Source organism: Aphelocoma coerulescens, chromosome 1, assembly GCF_041296385.1.
Source record: "Aphelocoma coerulescens isolate FSJ_1873_10779 chromosome 1, UR_Acoe_1.0, whole genome shotgun sequence".
Taxonomy (NCBI): Eukaryota; Metazoa; Chordata; class Aves; order Passeriformes; family Corvidae; genus Aphelocoma; species Aphelocoma coerulescens.
Genome location: NC_091013.1, coordinates 92,798,440 through 92,812,285, shown reverse-complemented (window position 1 = coordinate 92,812,285; position 13,846 = coordinate 92,798,440). Strand labels below are relative to the sequence as shown.

General features: G+C 48.8%; 1 protein-coding gene across 1 annotated transcript; it reads right to left on the bottom strand.

Annotated features, from left to right (window-relative positions):
• Positions 1-6,248: 6,248 nt before the first annotated feature.
• LOC138119404 (trypsin I-P1-like) lies at positions 6,249-9,500 on the bottom strand. The gene is made up of 5 exons (XM_069031260.1): positions 9,356-9,500; positions 8,478-8,646; positions 7,613-7,866; positions 6,848-6,984; positions 6,249-6,458 (listed from the first exon to the last, which is right to left on the bottom strand). Exons 1-5 carry the CDS (start codon positions 9,393-9,395, stop codon positions 6,309-6,311), a joined length of 750 nt encoding a protein of 249 aa, XP_068887361.1. The 5' UTR covers positions 9,396-9,500; the 3' UTR covers positions 6,249-6,308.
• Between the last annotated feature and the right edge of the window lie 4,346 nt (positions 9,501-13,846).

The following is a 13,846-nucleotide window of genomic DNA, read 5'->3' as shown; positions in this document are numbered from 1 at the left end:
CAGATGCACAGACAGAATGACAGACAAGCATAACCTCGTCTTTCCTGGAGAGCTGGAGGGCAAGTGAAGAAAATGGCGTTCTGTCAAACACAGGGCTCAGTGTGTGCTGGTGGCAGATCCCTGTTTGCCTGGAAAGGTTTGTGCTGTGCTGCACCAGCCTTTGAGTCACTGTGGATCTTGTTCAGCACAGAAATATGTGCCCGAGTCATTGAGTAGGGCATGATCTATCTTCACAGATAAACGGTTGTTCCGAGTCCCATTACTCTGGAAGTGGTTTCTGAATTCCTTCTCAATATCTGCTTTGCCACCTTCCACTGAATATACAACCAACTGCATGCTGGCATCCTTCTCCATGGGCAACTTGTACCAGGACATGGACATGAATGCATTCCCCGATCCAGAACATTCCAGAGTCACAGGGTCTCCCTCCCGCACAACTGTATCTGGTGATTGCTGAAGGGCCCAGCCTGGAAAGACAGGAGAAGAAATGTGGGAAGTGAAATACATTGAAGAGGACAAAAATACACATCCTTGAAGCATGTCATGGGATGGAATGCCACCAGGGTATCAGAAAGCTATGGGACAGTGCCCTGTTTCTGCAAAAAAGACACATGGGATCAAAAAACCCCAAATAAACCCGTTTCAAATGCAATGGGAAATCTGCTTTGAGAAAGAATGACTTTGGTACTTTCAGGTGAAGTATTGAAATGGGACAGGAAAAAACAAATCTGTAGCTGTGCAGAGTTTCCTGATTCAATAGGTGGTGGAAAAGCTCACTTGGTTCATTGTCCATCCTCCCCCTGGAAGCCTTGGGGAAGGGGCACTGGGGGCACAGCTGAGGAGGCAGGAGCAGCTCCAGTGCAGCTGTTGAAGGGGAAGGGAAGCCCACTTACCCACAGGCAGCAGGATGGCCACAAGGAACCGGGGGAAATCCATAGAGAAAGGCCACCTCCTTCCAGCAACCTTGCCCTGGTGACAGCACAGACACGGAGATGTGCAAAGAGCAGAGGAGGAGAGGAAGAGATGCGTCTCTCTGGGGGTGGGCAGGGGAGGGAGAGGGAGTCTGAAATGCGACAAGGCAGTTGGCTGTCCGGGAGCGGTGGGGAATGACACCTGCAGGCAGCCATGAGGTGCATGTGCTCTGCTCCTCTGGCTTCCTGCTGGCTGTGAGCGTGGGTGTGCACGAGCAGGTGGGAGTTCAGTAGGTGGGAGAGTTCAGTGCTATCACGGGGCATGATGGGGCTGTGTGGCAGCCTCAGCGTGTGCACAGGAATGCACAGAATGGCAGAAAAGGATGGGAAGAGAAGGAGATCCCAGGAATGCGTGTTCATGTCTGTGTCCCCCAGTTTGTGTCCTCTGCAGCCACCCTCACACTCACAGATTCCCAGCCCTGCAAGCTGCAAGGTGCAATCCCTGCTCGTCCCAGGCAGAGCTGATATGTTGTCCAGGTATGGGAAAAGCTACTGACCTGTCAACCTGGTGTCTCCTGTAGCAAGACAGAGGATAGTTCTGTAACACCTCCAGCTCCAAAGGGGGGTCTCAAGGAGACCCAAGGCTGGTTGTGGCTCTGCATTGGGACTGCCCATTCAGAGGCTGCGCCTCGGAGAGATTTCTGAAGAGAAAGGGGTGCCCCACAGGATATACTGCTACAGACTGCCCTTCTCCATGCCAGGGAAGAACTGATACTCTCTTTGTCTCTTTGGTGGCAGCACTCTGCAAAAGAGCAACAGGACACAAGTGGACTAAGCTGGAGAAAAGAATGTGTTCTTCTCTGCACACGGCCTTGTTCAGCAGCCCAAGGCAGTGGGAAATCAGTGTAGGCAGGAAGAGACACTCGGAGTTTGTGTGCACTGAGTTCGGGTACAGAGGTCTGACAGAGACCCAGCACATCCGTGCTGTGCTGTGTGCCCAGTGGTGAAGGTTCCTCTCTGCCCATCTCTCCAAGTTGTCGAGGTCCCTCTGAAGGGCTGCACAGCCCTCTGGAATATCAGCCACTCCTCCCAGCTTGGTGGCATCAATGAACTCGATGAGGAGATTCTCTAGCCCTCCATCTGAGTCTCTGATTAATGGAACACTGTAACCTGTTGGAAATCTCTATTAGCTGCAGTTCTTGCTAACATAACCTCTAATTGTTATCATCTATTGGGGAAAGATAAACTGTCTATGGATCATGGGGTGGAAGGCAGGTGGATCCTGCCCCAGAGACCCCTGTGGAAGGAGGTATTACTGATCCACATAACCTGAGTAAGCACAGGCTTTGGCTCTGCTGTAAATACTCCTTGGCCACAGAACAACCACAGACAAGTCGTTGTAACAGAGGAGCATGTGGGCAGCTCCCACACACTACTGGCTACTTCAGCACCTGCCTGGCCTTGCCTCTATCTACAGGTGCACCAAGAACTTCCCACACAAGCATTCTTTCTGTTTGGCAGTGAGAATCATGAGCAGGCTTGACTGGAGTTAAGTAAGAGGAAGGCAGTGGAGTGCAGATTGAAGACAGAAAGAACAAGGTGGGGAAGGAAAGGGAGGCAGACAGGAGAAGAAGGGTTGGCAGAAGTTAAGTGTATTGCAAGTAAGAGGTAAACCAAGAGTAACAAAAACGGAGGCCTGGAGTGGCAAGGAGAGAAGGCAGGACAACTAAACTCTCAGCATGTGAGAAGAGGAAAAAGGGAAGGCTAGGAAGCAGAGGAGCTAATGAGTGAGAACAGATCACCCTGCCTCCTGCAGCACCCATGAGGTGGAAAGCAGGTCCTGTTTGTGCAGGGAGAAGTTTGTGCTCAGCTCCCTCAGCAGTCTCACCACTGTGCTCACCCTCAGCACAGAAATATGTGCCAGAGTGATTGAGAAAGGCATGGTCTATTGAGAGGGTGATACTGTCTCCTTTTATATTGCTGCTCTTGAAATGGTTCTCAAACTCCTTCTCCACTGCTGCATTGCCACCTTGTATTGCAGAAGCCAGTAGGGTCAGACTGGAATTCTTCCCTGAAGGCAGCATGAACCAGTACATAGCTGTGCTGGTGGATTTCTTCTTGGAACATTCCACTTTCACGGACTGGCCTTCTTTTATCACCATGTCTGGAGACTGTTCCAGGGCTAACACTGGAAAGGAAAAGAAGAAGCAGTGAGGAGAAGGAAAAAATGGGAAAATTTTTAACTAGGCACTGTGGGTTGGGAGGGCAAGGGTGAGAAGAAATAGGGCAGGCAAGGGAGCAGTTCAAGGCATGGGACAGATCTCCAGATCAGCAAGTGAATTTCCAATCTCTCTTCAGTAGGCAAGGTGCATTCCTGGGCAGTTTGTGTGCAAAACCAGGAACCATCTATGGGCTGCACAAAGAAAGGCAAATAGACAGCCATTGCAGAAGATTCAGGGATTCCTGCCCACCACATTCATTGCTTATCCTCAGCACAGGGAGCTCTGCAGAATGCAGCACTGCCAGCAAGTGGCTACACAGCTGGGAGAGCAGCAGTGGGATGGATGGATGGATGGATGGATGGATGGATGGATGGATGGATGGATGGATGGATGGATGGATGGATGGATGGAGGTGCTCAGGGCTGAGTTGAGTTCACTTACCCAGAGGGGCCAGCATGGCCACAAAGAAACAGCAGGGAACCATGGGGAAAAAGCCCCTACCCTCTCAGCAACCTGCCTCTTGCAGCTGCCCAAAGATATGTGAAGAGGGAGCAGTGAGTGAGGGTGAGCCACCTGGGGGTGGGGCCGGCCAAGAAATGCGAGAAGGCATTGGCTGGCTGGGAACCCTGGGGAATGACCCAAACTGTGGCAGGAAAGCAGAAACCCTGCAGAGATGCAGCAGGTGGAAGGGGCAGGCAGGGCGTGGGTGGGTGGGGAGGGAAGGGAGGGAGGGGTTGTATGGGCAGAACTGTGCTGAGGTTGCATGGGAGGCTGAGTGCGTGCAAGGCAGAGGAAGGCTGGCCGCTGCCCTCCTGCTTCTGAAGTCCTTGGGAGATGGAGGAATGAGGGATAAAGGCCACATAGGGCTCCCCTGAATTTTCCCATGTGCTTTCCCTGTCTTCCCCAGACGTGGCTGGTTCAGTTCCTGCCTGGCCACCCCACTTTGCACCCAGCTGTGTGATGGCTCTTTTTCTCTATGCAGCACTGTGGGCACAGCAAATAACATCAGTGAGAGAGAGGCAGGAACCCAAAGACAGCACAGCAGCCCAAGCACTCGGACTTGGGCTGGCTCTCATGGGCGTTGCTGTGAGAGAGGTGGGAGAGGGAGGTAAATACCTGTGAAGAGCCGAGGGACAGACAATGCCCTGGCATGGGAAGAGAGAAAGGATCGAGTGTGGCCCACAGGGACAGCCGTGAGGGTGACAGGGTGCTCAGGATCGGTGTCAGAGTGGCCTCTCCTCGCTGACTGGAAATAGGCTAAGTTCCCCCAGAGATGGCTTCTCCCTGGCACCTGGGGCCTAGCTGGGGAGCCCAGGCTGTGGCAGACTGGTGCTGCCTGTGGCACAAGGGCTTCCAGAGGTTTGGCTTCAGGAACACACTGCATTTGGCAAATTCAGGCCACTGAGAGCATCAGTGTCATTGCCCCCTCTGCCCTGTGAAGTGCCCTGTCCAAGGAGATTTGCTTTCCTGGCACGACTGAGCTTTTCCTCCAGTGGGATGTGGAGGCTGCCGCTGGGATTCAGCCAGCGGGAGCACTGGGGTCTAGAAAGGAGCTGCACAGTGCAATTTCATTCACTCGTGCTCTGCCAGTGACACCTCTCTGCTGCTCTGCTCACAGGCTGAGGTGACCCAGGCCACTGCATGCTCTCCACTGCGCCCTCAGGTGTTTCTGCTCTGAAGAACATCCACATGGCCTCTCCTGCGTGGGACAACCTCTGCATAGGATAGCTGGGGAACCCGATGAGCACAGGGATCAACATCTGGGACAGTGGGAAGGGTGACAGGAACACAGGGACCGATTGGCAGGCCATTCTGCTGAGGTCTTCTGGCAGCACATTTCCCTCATCCTTCTCCTTCCTGTGCCTGGAGCTCTGCCTGAAAATAGGCAAGGAGAAACAAGTGGAAATGGGCTAGGATCCCTGCTGGAACTTCTGCCCCAGAACTCTGGGAAGGAGAAGGCTACAGGGGTGTCAGCCAACTCAGGTTTTCTCTGAAGGAGAAATTCAGTCGAAGTCCTGGGGAAAACGCTGTGCAGGTGCTAAACAGGAGACAGGATCAACCAGTGGAGACTGTGTTACAGTGCTGTGGTCAGAATTCACCATGAGAATAATGTTGATAACAGAGTTTTGGTTGTAGTTAAGCACTGCTTACCCCAAATCGAGGACCTTGCAGTGTCTCATGCTGTGCCAGAGAGCAGGTGCACAAGCAGCTGGAAGGGAGCATTTCCAGGACAGCTGACCCAAACTGGCCAAAAGAATATTTCCTCCCCTGCAACATGATGCTCAGGATGGAAACTGAGGGGAACTGGCCAGGGGCTGCCTATCACTGCTCAGGGACGGGCTGGGCACCGTGTCAGTGGGTGGTGAGTGACAGTATTGTGCATCACATGGATTTTGATGAGTTTTATTTCTCTCTCTTTCCCTTTTTATTTACTCCTATTATTGCTCTGTTTGCATCTCAACCCATAAGTTTTACCCTTTCTCCCATCCCAGCAGGAGAAGGGGTGGTGAGTGAGTGTCTGTAACACCGAGTGGCTGACCGGGCTTAAACCACAACAACTTGAGCAGCAGACAGCACCTCCATGTCCCCACAGCTATGGGCTGAGCTGCAGCACCTCTGACCAAGCCTGTGCTTCACACTCCAGTAAGGAATTTCCAGGTTCTGTTCTTGACGGATTATGAAAATTTCTGTGAGCATCAGATTCCCCTGGGCCCTTGCACTCTGTTTTGTGCTGGAGATAAAGAGGAATAAGCAAGTCAGCCCTTGTATCTTACAGTAAGCACCATTGTTCACACTGAAGGTACTGGAGAGCTCCACAAGGCAGAGACAGAATCCTGAATTGGCCTTTTTGAAGTGAGAAATGTGGAGGATCTGACATAAATGAAAGGTTCCAAAAACAACTTAAAATAGCTGACTGATAGACTTCTAAAAATGAGTCTGCAAACTTTTCCAAGATCCTTCCACTTCTACAGGACTACAAATATTAAATGCTTTCTCCTGAGTGGCATTCACTGCCTCTGTGCTCTATATCACAGCCTATGGACGTTCCCAGAGAAACAGTGCACAGAGTAGGGGTGCCTGAAAGTCTTTATTAGTTTTTCATAATTTTTGCTTGTCCAGACCCGAAAGAGCAGAAATGATGATGAGAAAATACAGGTCACACCAAAGGAGTGTCTCAGTTGGCAGCTATGGTGGACTCGATCCAGGAGACGTAGTTGCAAACCTTGGTGTAAACTCCGGGATAGCCACTCTGGGCACATCCGATACCCCAGGAAACAATGCCCTGGAGCTCTCCATTGCAGACCACGGGACCGCCGGAATCTCCCTGTGCACACAAAGGATAGGGATATTCAGCAAATGGCATCAGCCTGAGCAACGAGCCAGAGATCCCTGAGATCACTGACTTTGGAGGAAGCCCTGTCAGGCTTACTCTGCACAGAAGTTCTACAAAGGCCCTTTCTGATTCCTCCTCTCCACCTGATGCTACTGTGCCTGAATTTAGCTCCAAGGGCACCACAGCTAAGGATGAGTCAGCTGCCAGTTTTTGTGGTACTTGGCAAACATTCAGGATATGTGGGCCTGAAGCCTCAGCTGTCATTCAAAAACTCAGGTGTGCCAGTGCAGTGAGTATAGCTGACTCTGTAACGTGAAGGCCTCTTCAGCTGGGAAAAGGCAGGAGAGAAATGAATGGGAAAGGAGAGGCAGATGATTTACCTGGCAGGAGTCTTTTCCTCCCTCCAGGAATCCTACACACATCATGTTCTCGGTAATTTGCCCAGGGTAGGAATCAGAGCAGTCGGTGGCGGAGAGGACCGGAGCGTTCAGGCACTGCAAGGTGTCCGGGTAGTAAGCTACAAGAAAATAGGGAGAGATGGCTGATGGCATTGCTGAGTCCCTTTCAGAGCTCAGAGAAGATCTTAGCAGAAAAGCAAATGCTGGACATTCTGTTCTCTCAGCCATCCTGCTTCCTCTCAACAGTAAGCACAGCATGGGTTTCTTCTGTAGAGATGCAACAAATTCTACCCATGGACCCACCATTCTACACTGCAGCCACCTCAGCTTTTTGGGTACCTGGAATTCCATCCATTTACAACAGTGGGGCCACTCCTGTGCCAAATGCCCTGGAAGAAACCAGAGCCTCAGGAAAACCATCTTCTCCTCTGGTGCAGGTTTAGATGTCATCAGTGGAATAGACACCACTCGCCATGCACATCTCTGACCATTGGTGTAAGAGAATGGAGGTCTCTAGTAGGAATTCTAGATCCACAGTCTTGGACTTCACCCTTATTCTCAGAGAACTGACAACTCTGTTGACATGAGCTGAATCCACTACGCTGTCCCTACACTGACCCATCGCTCAAAGAAACCTGTGCCACAGCACTTCTCTCTGTTTTAGCCTGTCCTGTTGGGGGTTAATGGTGAGGTCTTGGAGACTGTCCCGGGCCCCCAAGGGGCTGTACATTCCCCCAGAGTACTCACTGCCACTGCTGAGAGTGTTGCCCCAGCCGGAGATCAGGCAGATGGTGCCGGTGGCCACGCAGCTGGTTGGCAGAGGAATTGTCTGGACAGCTTTGTTGAGCACGGCTGGGGTGGCCAGCTTGATGAGCATGATGTCATTGTCCAGGGTGTAGGCACTGTAGCCAGGGTTGCGGATGACTTTAGCAGAGTTGATAAACTGCTCCGTGGATTCTGTGAGAGCCAGGTTGTGTTTCCCGAGCTGCACTTGGATGCGACTGGAAAAGAGAAGGCACAGCACGTACTTTACTGCTACTGGCGGGTTGAGAGGAACCTCCCTGTCACTGAGTGCACTCGCTCCAACATCACTGCCACAGAAGCTCTCTGGGGCAGGTGATCTTTCTTGTCCTGCAGGGAGCCCTGGGGATCTGCACTGAGACCTTAACCCGCTCCCAGTAGGAGTGGTGAATTTCTCCAGGTTTGCAACTACATGACAGCAGCTAAATACATAGCAGCGCTTCATACAAATGTTCTGCCACAAGGCAACCTGCTCTAGCCTGACCTCACTCCTTTTCCTGTTCTCCAGGGAGAATGCTTTAGCAAGATTCATGCAATTGATGAGAATTCACTTGATAAGAGCTCAGCACTCGTTGCTTGATTATCCCCTTGTTATTTCAGACAGTGCTCTGCAGTCACAGAAACATTTGCAGAAGTGGAAAAGCCCTCAGGATGCCTCGGCCCAGCTTCCTGAACGATCCACCCATCCCTTGCCTGTGTCCGGTCAGAATGGAGGCACTTACATATTTCTATCTCATAGCTCAGAATTCCTGCTAGAAGTGAACTGGAAGACAGAAGTAGGTTATAGAAGGATGTCATTTTTTCCACTCACGATTTGTAGCAGTGAGCAGCTGACACGACCCACTGGCTGCTGATGAGGGAACCTCCACAGAAGTGATATCCAGAATTCAGGGACACCTGATAGGGCACAGAGTTCTCTGCACAGGTGTAGCCTCCCACAATCTTGTCATCATCATCTTCAGCAAAGGTGGGGAAGACAACTGCAAGATAAGAAGTGCCATGTGTCAACAGCTAGCCTAAGGTAATCTGGTGCCCTGTGACTGCCTCTTTGAAGCCCCTCATTGTAGGCTCCCCTTTTATGGACACTCAGGGCAGCAGTGGTGGGCAAGTCTAAGGCACATTCATTTGCTGCAGCCTCAGAAAAGAATGGGATCAGGCTTACACTGGTGCCTCTCATATCTGCAACTAAAGCCCTGCTGGCTACTCCCTGAGGGAACATAAGGACATAGAAATGTTCTTATTTTGGACCAGATCACAGGTGTGTCTTTCCCAGGACCCCGTTTGCAGAAAGAGTCAAGAGTGGACTATGGGAAAAAGTCAAACCCAGTGTGCAGTGACATTTTCTTGGAGCACCCACCCAGCGTCCAACATTTTGCAGTTGCTTTAGGACTTCCTGGGCCAGAACTATTCCCTGTGCACTCCTTAGTCCTGAAGAGAGAGGCAGCCTTTTTCTGTAGCTATGGCCACATCTCTATAGCTGGGTCAGGAACCTCTATGGAGGCATTCATTCCCCAGGTTGTGGCACAAGGCATTATGAGCAGACAGAAGACCGAAGTTGCAGGGCTCCGCCTTCAAACTTCTGCAAGTCGAAACTGGACTTGGCTTTCCCACAATAGGCCACCTTGCAATTTTGCTTAGAAAATCAGCGTCCTATTAAATTACAGAAATAGAAATAAAAAATATACTCACCAGCCACCCCAATAAAGGCGAGAAGCAGCAGGCACTTCATGGTCTTGATTCAACCTCAAGCCCAGGCAGTCCAACTGGAAGTGGGAGCTGCTAGAAGTACCTTTTTGGTAATGGCCTTATCTCTAGTCCAAGGTTTTCTCCAGACAAAAAGTACACAGTGGAAAATTTGAAGATCCAAATGTGGGCATTAACAGGCATTGGTAGAATGCACAAATAACATACCTGTTAATCATAAACCTCTGCTAAGATAGAGAGCTATTTTAAATTATTCTAGAGGGTAGCCTTCAATCTAAAAATACATTTTGGCTTTGGAAGATGTGTAGTTGTTTGTCTGTCTGATTCTTATACGCAGCACCTGTTGAGAGGAACTCTCAAACCTCTTTCAGATTCCTCTGTGCTGATGGTGTCTTTCTAAAAAATGCATATTTTTACCAGAAGCTGAATATTGTAGGTAGCAGACAGAAAGAACAATGAATTTATTGGGGAAAAAAAAAAAAAGCCAGCAAAGCCAGTGGTTAACTTTGTTAAGTTTATTTCAGCAAATTCCTTTTCTTGAATAATGTGTGTTTTTATCGTATGCAACACAGTGTTTTCCTAAATCAAATTCCTGCATTGTAATTTCAAAAGGGAGGATAGAAAAACTATCCTGTGCCCCCCATTGCTTCCCAAGTTAAATAATTCCAATATGGCAATGCTCAGCATCTCCCTTTCCTAATTTCTCTCGCCTGGCCTGTATGAAAATATCTGCCTAAGTACCAAACCATGTTTTTATTCATCTTTGGAACGTTCTACAGAGACTAATTTTTGCCACACAAGAACTTCAGTATAATGCTGATGTTTATGAATGTAATGTAGAGAAGCAATAATCCTGCAAACACAAATAGTGAGATCTTCTGAAATCCCTCTCTGCAGGAGTGGGGATTTCTGTCATGATGCAAAGTTTACTAAAGCTTAATGCTTTGCTGAATAATCATTTTCATTTTCCAAGCAGCTGCCAACTTCATCGTGTTAGCTCCTGAAAGACACAGGATTCTCTCCAGAGACAGTAAAGAGAAGCTGTTTGTTTGGAGATGCTGGAATAGCTTGAGGGACTAAGTAGGAATACTCTTCCTACTCCATTTCTTGATTAATTTTTTTGCAAACCCTGGAGGATTGATACACAAGTTTGTCAGTGTCCAGATGCAATTTTTTCTTCATGATAAAGTACAAGTCCAAGGCCGGTGACTCCTCCAAGGGGGTGCATGAATTCTGTTGGCCTCTAAACTGGCATCAGTGCACCGCTTTCTTACAAGCATGTTTTATCCTGTGACAGAAAGAAGGATTAGAAGCTTCCTGTGGCAAAGGAAAATGTCCATAATAGGACTAGGAGTGTCAAAAAATACCAAAGCTGTCCAATCCTGTCATAACTAAGCAGAGCAAGAAAAGTTTCCGGTTTACAATAGTGTTTAGTTTGAAATTTCTAATTTCTTTGTCCAAAACATGCCATTTTCATAGACAAAGGCTGTCATCAGATTTGCTGCTGAACATTCCATAGACCCGTTGTAACGTTTTTAGCAGGGTCTTTCAAAGAATACACTCAAGGATGTACACCTATTATTGCAAAGAGTTTCTCATATCATGTATTAATGCTGCAGTAGAAAGCTGGTGGCTCCAGGGGCACAGGATGGGGGAGGGCTGGTGACTGAAGGGCAGCTGTGTTAGGTTTTATCCATGGACAAGCAATGGCAGCTGGTATTTATAGAACTCCATGTTCCTAGTTCAAGTATTTCAATCAGCTGTATCATTACAGGACTCAGATAAAGGAAATACATTTGTCCAGACTGATGCAAGATCCTGGGAAAGAGAAACCTGGTAAGACCATGGGCTGACAGAGATAAAACTTCCTAGGAGCATAAATCAGGAGGAGTTTCTGAGGGTAGTCCTTTTGTACCTCACAGAACTTGCTGGTGGAGGGTCCATTGATTCTTTCTTCCCAACTGTTGTCTCCTTTCTGAGACAAGCTGGTACATACTCCAAAGCTTCTTATCCTCCAGCTCTCCACACCTGAACAAAACTGATGTCACAGCCTCTTGCCTTGTTCTCTATGCCTGTATTTCTCTTTCACATAGCTACAATGCTTTTCTTCTATTTCTGTCCTTGCCAGAGACATGGATTCTTTGTGTCCCAGAGAGAAAGAGGATGTAGGACATGACAGGGATTTATAAAATTATGAGTGGCCTGGAAGCCTGGGGAAGGATGGATTGCTTTTTGTCTGTTAGGGAGTAGCATGCAAAACTTGTCAGGGATGGCTGGTTCAAAACAAGGAAGGGACACTTCCTCTATTTTAGGAAAGATGTGAAGTCCTTCCCACAGGTTTTTATGGATGCAAAGCATTTACATGGCCTCAAAAAGAGAAGGGACACATTTATGGAAGAAAAATCCTTGGAGGGCTATGAGGTTGAAGGACACCCATTCCAATCTCCCTCATCCCCAGGAATGGCCTGGTGTTGGAATGTTCCCTGCTACTACAGGCCAGCAAGACACCAAAGATTATTACGGATCTCTCTGGACTCTCACCCTTCTGCCAGCGTGTCACCCATGACCCAGAGAAGGACAGGCAGGGTTGCTTAAGTCCTGCATAAGTTTGGAGAGTTACCCAAACTCATGCCTTCATTTGCTGGAACATAGAAGGTCTCCTGGGAGCACCTCAGCCCCTTTTGAGCAGCATGGGAGGGCACAGGTCAAGTCTGACCTGACAGAGATGTGTGTTAGAAGGTGGGTTTATCTGACAGTGCTGCTGGGCTATTCTTGTTCAAGCAGAGATGGAAGTGGGGATAGAACTCAAATAATGGGAACACTTGCCCTAAATGATTCTGAGTTCTAAATGGTTTGCTGGGGGAGTAAAATATCTGTCTTTCCTGGGCAACATAAAGACTACTCAGAACACTGCTTTCCACACAACTTCTCTCTATCTCTCAGAAAGGATACCTAGATAGAGATCCTTATATCTTGCTTCCTCTAAAGCTGGTTTCTGTATTGCTTACATCTTATTTAATTCTGATCCAGAGAGCAACGGATGGTGATGCACATTTTCTTCTCCAGCCTTTGAGCAAAATTTCCCCATGTTCTGGAAATTCTCCAGTTGCCTTGGTATAATTTTTTCCTGCCCTCTTCTTGCTTCCTTTTCTGCAGCACAGAACCCAGGCATCCAGAAAGGAGTGTGGCCAAGCAAGGCTGTGGCAACTAAGATACAGTCTCCAGTTTTGGTGGAGAAGGAACTGGGAAAGTAGGAGAGGGAAGGGCAGAGTCAGAGGGAAGGGAGAGGCTTTGGGATGGTTAAAAACACTCCCCAAGGAGAGCTCCTTGTCCTCTTCCACTACTGTTTTCTGCCACAACCTGCTGCAGTCTCCTTAAGTCACCTCATCCTCCTTTTCTTCTTCTCCCGTCTTCATCCACTGACACTTCCACTGACTTGTCTTTTTTTAATTCTGCTGCCTTCTTCCATTGTCTTCTTTGTTGTGTCTTCCTTCTCTAGTTATGTTGCTTTTCTTCACCACAGTCAACTCTTCACCTCTGTCAACTTTTCCATTGCTGCCTTCTATTCTTCTGCCACATTCTTTTGCCAGCTTCTTTGGTCACCTCCTCTTTTTCTTCTTACACTCACTGCCTTCTTTTGCTGCCTCCCTCTGTCCCTTCCTCTGTCATCTTCTACTGCACACCATCCACAGCCCTGTTCCTCCTCCTCTTCCTGTTCTTCCAACACCACCTTCTGACATGTTCTTCTGCTACCTTATTCCACTCTACTCTTCATCCCCTTCTCCTTGTCTTCTACTGCTTCCATCTTCCTTTCCCTTCTTTTGCCACCTTATTCCCCTGTAATTCCTCCCTATTCTTCTACTGCCAGTATCAGTTTTTCAGCTGGAATATACAGACCTCAGATCCTCTCTATCCCTGACTCCAAAAGCCTACCTTTCAACCTTGAGTCTCCCTTAGTGCTTTCTGCAAGAGGGTTTGCTAGAGACTCTGCAAGCAGTTCCAGATAGGGTAGGGTAGGGTAGGGTAGGGTAGGGTAGGGTAGGGTAGGGAGGGAGGGGAGGGAGGGGAGGGAGGGGAGGGAGGGAGGGAGGGAGGGAGGGAGGGAGGGAGGGAGGAAGGAAGGAAGGAAGGAAGGAAGGAAGGAAGGAAGGAAGGAAGGAAGGAAGGAAGGAAGGAAGGAAGGAAGGAAGGAAGGAAGGAAGGAAGGAAGGAAGGAAGGAAGGAAGGAAGGAAGGAAGGAAGGAAGGAAGGAAGGAAGGAAGGAAGGAAGGAAGGAAGGCAAAAGGTGTAATTATTAATAGTTCCCAATAGATGGCTCTCGAAACACAGAGGTGACGGCGATGCTGAGCACACAGATCAGATTAATTTCAAGAACAGTAATTCTATCATGTAAGCTGATAAAAATGAATGCTTTTCTTCTTTTTGAAAATATGCAAAAATTATTTTGTTTCATCACACTCTGGTCAGATCTGTAAT